The sequence below is a fragment of the Elephas maximus genome, chromosome 3 (genome assembly GCF_024166365.1).
Source record: "Elephas maximus indicus isolate mEleMax1 chromosome 3, mEleMax1 primary haplotype, whole genome shotgun sequence".
NCBI lineage: Eukaryota > Metazoa > Chordata > Mammalia > Proboscidea > Elephantidae > Elephas > Elephas maximus.
This window is the reverse complement of record NC_064821.1, coordinates 21,305,370-21,310,642: the sequence shown is the minus strand read 5'-3', so window position 1 is coordinate 21,310,642 and position 5,273 is coordinate 21,305,370. Positions and strand designations below refer to the sequence as shown.

Genomic DNA, 5,273 nt, shown 5'->3' with positions numbered 1-5,273 from the left:
ATAAAGAAATAAAAGATTGGTTTAAACTTAGAAAAATAGGGGTAAATATTAAGGTAACCACAAAAGAAACTAACAATCTTATCAAAAAACAAGAAAAACATAAGACTCAGCAAATAAAAAATCAACAACAATGAAAAAGGTGAAAAGAAAATGCATAAAAACAACTCAGCACAGAAAATTAAGTGAAACAAAGAAACTACCAACAAACAACGCACCAAAAAAGACATCCAATGACAGCACTAAACTCACACCTGTCAATACTTACTCTGGATGTAAATGGACTAAATGCACCAATGAAGAGACAGAGTGGCAGAATGGATAAAAAACACGATCCATCTATATGCTGCCTACAAGAGACACACCTTAAAGACACAAACTAAAACTCAAAAGATGGAAAAAAATATATCAAGCAAACATCACAGAAGGAACAGGAGGTGGTTGAATGGACACGGGAACTCCAGGGTGGAAAGGAGGAGTGTGCTATCACATTATAGGGAGAGAACTAGGGTCACATAACAATGTGTGTGTAAATATTTGTATGAGAAACTAACTTAAACTGCAAACTTTAACTTAAAGCACAATAAAAAAAAATATGACTGGCCAATTCTATTTGAATAGAAGGTTTCAGTAGAAGTTTACGTTCTTTTTTTGAACCCACTATGCCTTCTTATTTTTTAATTATGTCATATGTTTGAAGTGAATGAGGTTAGGATGGTGAAGAGTGACATTATAATGCCATCTTGTCTCCAATTGGTTTTCATACAACATATATTGAGAATACTGTAGATTAGCAAATAAAATTCATATGGAAACTACACGTAGTAAAATCAATGGATAAGCATATGAAAACATTGTATTCATTACAGATGAAGGTTTTTAAGTGAATATTCACATGGGACACCATCTTCATCTATTAAATAATTTTTGTCATCTAACTAAATCTACTGAGTATGGATAAACCTACATACTAATGCCTAGCCAGTGACCTTGTGATTTCTCACAGCTCCATTAAAAATCAAAAGCCAAAATATCAACCCACATTCAACTGTGAAGAGAAATGTGTATCAAAATTATTGGGACACAACAAAAAAATAGCTAAATATGAAACCATAAAAAGGGAGTAACAGGTCTATCTATACTGATCACGGCCAGAATTGATCACAGAGAATAGCTTAAAATATGTTCTGTATAAATATACAGAATGAAGAGTGAGGATCATGGGATATTCAAATGACTCTTAGAAAGTAACAATGCTACAGATTTACATTTTATCATAGCTTAGCTATATTTCTCAAGTTATTATCTCTACCATCATATATAAATTATATTTTCACACCTAAAATTGGGATCAGGCTTTTTAATACCATTGGTGAGATGGATATGCTTTTGGTTGTACTTAAAAAGGCAGCAATGCAATTAGAGAAGGATGGTGTACCCACGTGTGCAAGGTATGTGACATGAAGGTAAGAGAAACAGGTAGAGAGAAGTAAATGGCATACAGCTGGTCCCCCAGGGACTGGGAATCAGCTTTCCTGAATTCTACCTTCTATTGTCCTGGCCCATAAAGATATTCACTGTCCTGCCATCAGAATGACAAGAAAAGTGTTTGGTTAATGAGGAGCTTTGGATATTGAGCCCCCAGGGACCTAGAGAGTACAAATAGTCTACCTGTGACCACCTCACTCAATATTCCTCCCCCAGCCAGGAAACAGCACACCTGGGAATCCTCCCACAGATGAGCCTCTTGCTCAGGGGCCTGATGCCTCACTTGGTCCTTCTGCATTTCCTGAGCAAAGCTCTTCCACCTGCATCATCCAACATCCAGGGCAGATGTCAAGCATCATTCCTCACTGATGCCAGCCAGGTAACCTAAATCCCTTAGTTAAAGTTTGGAAATGGAGACAGGTGTTTTAATAGTTTCATCCAAGGGAATGATGCATGTGAAGACAGTATGTGCATGAAATGACTGGAATCAAGTCACCCCTGAACTCCTGCCTAATTATCTCCCATCTTTCCGACAAGTTTCCTTGTATCTTTGCGCTGATGTCAAGGAGCTGTCATTCTACTAGTGTCCTCCTCCCTCTCCACAATGGCAAGGACCATTTTCCTCCTGATCAGCCCCTTCTCTAGCATGATGACTGCTTTCAAATTCTCTGTAATTTCAACATTCTTGTGCTGATGAAACAGGGCTCATTAATATCACCTTATCTTCCCATTCCTGGCTCTCAACATACATTTACATTACAAGTTTCTCCCACTACCCGAAAGTAGAGCATTCCTATGAAACATTTCATAAGCCGAAATGGTGTAAAGCGAAGAAAATTATCATTAATTTATATGGGAAAATCTTGTGAGCATTCCCAGACCCAAAAAATAACTCACCAAATCATACTAAGTAACACATATAAACTTAAAATGACACTAACGTACAGCGTTAACAGACAGTTCAAAACTATGCCATTTTATGTTAAGATGCTGAGTGTAGGTCCCAGGGAAGGGACTTGTCCAAAAGACACTGACTTCTCAGGGTGCGAGCTGCTTCTTAGATGGCTTTCTGTAGAACGAACACTAAATGCTAGTTTCCCTCTTCCCCTTTTTTTATAAATGTGAAAAGTCTCTTCGGATACCTTTTAGTTAATGGAGAAAACAAGTACTAATGTGGATCTTTCATAAAAGTGAAGTGGGATAAAGTGAACTTTCGAAAAGCAGGGGATACATTTATTTCTGTTGCCCAGTTCTGACCTCTGGGAAAAGAGGTCGTGTCCAAGACAGACTCATCACCTGCCTCCCAGTCTGTTTTTTCCAAATTGCCAAATATTTAAAATGAACAAAAATACTCTAATAAAAAAAGACCACCCTTTCATCCTTTTCCAAAATAAATAAATATTGACACTCTACTATATCAGCTTCTTTTTTTTTTTTAAACTAAATAACATGCACACATATGGCTCTACCTTTGTATTCCCATCCATTCTTCTCATTCTCATCCCAACATGGTGTTTGCTGACATTTGATTGTAAGTCACCTCATCTTTTCCATTAGATTCATCGACAATATGGAACCTAGAAACCAAAGAGGTGTTTCAGAATTCCTTCTCCTGGCACTGACAGATGATCCCGAAGTGCAGCCTTTCCTCTTCAGCCTGTTCCTGTCCATATATCTGGTCACTGTCCTGGGAAACCTGCTCATCACCCTGGCCGTCAGCTCTGACCCCCACCTCCACACCCCCATGTACTCCTTTCTCTCCACTCTCTCCTTTACTGACATCTGTCTCAGCATCACCACGATCCCAAAGATGCTGGTGAACCTTCAAGCACAGAATCAGAGCATCACTTATGCAGGATGCCTCACCCGGGTCTGCTTTGTCATGATTTTTGCTAGTACGGAAAATTTTCTTCTTGGAGTGATGGCCTATGACCGCTATGTGGCCATTTGTCACCCACTGAGGTACATGGTCATCATGGACTCCTGCTTCTGTGGCCTGCTGATTCTAGTCTCCTTGCTCGTGAGCATTGTGGATGCCCTGCTAAACAGTCTGATGTTGTTGAGACTGTCCTTCTGCACAGACCTGGAAACGCTTTACTTATTTTGTGAAGTTTTTCAGGTCGTCAAAATTGCCTTTTCTGAAATCCTCATCAATAACATCATCTTATATTTTGCAGCTAGCATACTGGGTGTTCTTCCTTTCTCTGGAATCATTTTCTCATATACTCAAATTGTCTCCTCCATTTTGAGAATGCCATCAGCAGGGGGACAGTATAAAGCTTTTTCTACCTGTGGGTCTCACCTCTCAGTTGTTTCCTTATTCTACGGGACAGCTTTTGGTGCATATGTAAGTATGACATTTACACACTCTTCTTGGAAGACCGCAGTAGCTTCAGTGGTGTACACTGTGGTAACTCCCATGATGAATCCCTTCATCTATAGCCTGAGAAACAGGGACGTGAAAGGAGCCATGAGAAACCTTATCAGGTGCACAATTGCTTTTCAGTGATTATATTATCTGCTTTGGGTTTGGATTTCTAGGTTGAGTCAAAGTGACAAAGTACCCTTGAGCCAGAATGCCTGACTTTTCCATTACCATATTCTAAAATGAACAGACAACATAATGGCTTAGTGTAATTAAACTTGAGGATGAAATCTGACTTCACTCTTTGTGTAGCTCTGTGCTGTTTGACAAATTATTTCAACTCTCTAAAATCAATTTCGTTAGTCAGGTTCCATAGAAGCAGAGCCTGAGGTAGGTTTTGTTATAGTGATTTTGGGGAAACATTCTCAGAAGAAAGAACGAGAAAGTGGATTGGGCTGGTGAAGGATGTAAGCAAGCCATAACTTCAGCTTTATCCATTGATAGATTCATGTGAATGGCACCCCAGGGTTAGTCTCACTGAGTGACAAGGCGTCTGCCATTTCATGCCCCAATTTAGAAATTATTACGACTGTCACTGGTAAGCTGCATGTGCCCCTGGTGTCATCAACATTCACCACATTCAGCTTGATCCTGTATAAAATTGGCTGATTAGATTATTGCTGTGGCTTCAGGTGATTGTGAGATAATTGAAACTTATCACCGAGGAAGGCTTTGGTATTATGAAGAAAACAACAACCCTGACTCTAAATGCTCAAACAATAAAAAGAGTTATCTTTCATTACAAGGACATCAGGGATTGGAAATGCATAGAAACAGGACAGCAGGACTTCATTCATTTCCCCGCGAGGTGCCTTCATCCTAGGGATGGCCTCCCTCATGGTCACAGATGGCTGCAAGAGAGTCACGTGTCATAGCCAGACATCATGCTGAGACACAAAACTGACTCTTCATGGACCTACTGTGAATAGAGGACCTATTGTTAATACACCTTTCCATAGAATCATTCAAAAGACATCTCCTCCCATCTGATTGCTGAGAATAGCATCATATATCCCTTTCTAATCAAACTTCCGTTTGCTGTTGTTGTTGTTCTTAGGTGCCGTTTCATCGGTTCTGACCCATAGCTATCCTACGCACAACAGAACGAAACACTGCCTGGTTCTGAGCCATCCTTACAATCTTTGTTATGCTTAAGCTCATTGTTACAGCCATTGTGTCAATCCACCTCATTGAAGGTCTTCCTCTTTTCTGCTGACCCTGTACTTTGCCAAGCATGACATCCGTCTTCAGGGACTGATCCCTCCTGACAACATTTCCGAAGTATTTAAGATGCAGTCTCACTATTCTTGCTTCTTACGAGCATCCTGGCTCTAATTCTTCCAAGACAGATTTCTTCATTCTT

The 5,273-nt window shown here is 39.7% G+C and overlaps 1 protein-coding gene across 1 annotated transcript; it reads left to right on the top strand.

The window, feature by feature from the left end:
* Positions 1 to 1,374: 1,374 nt before the first annotated feature.
* On the top strand, positions 1,375 to 3,994 carry LOC126071027 (olfactory receptor 7G1-like). Its single transcript, XM_049875337.1, has 3 exons — positions 1,375 to 1,448; positions 3,043 to 3,231; positions 3,277 to 3,994. Exons 1-3 carry the CDS (start codon positions 1,375 to 1,377, stop codon positions 3,992 to 3,994), a joined length of 981 nt encoding a protein of 326 aa, XP_049731294.1.
* The last annotated feature ends 1,279 nt before the right edge of the window (positions 3,995 to 5,273 follow it).

What these genes read in the sequence shown, in the direction of transcription:
- LOC126071027 (XM_049875337.1), top strand. Translation starts at nt 1,375, where the DNA reads ATGGATATGCTTTTGGTTGTACTTAAAAAGGCAGCAATGCAATTAGAG. An exon ending in GGTGTACCCACGTGTGCAAG is followed by an intron (nt 1,449 to 3,042) that starts GTATGTGACATG and finishes CTTTTCCATTAG; the next exon opens with ATTCATCGACAATATGGAAC. An exon ending in CCCCACCTCCACACCCCCAT is followed by an intron (nt 3,232 to 3,276) that starts GTACTCCTTTCT and finishes CATCTGTCTCAG; the next exon opens with CATCACCACGATCCCAAAGA.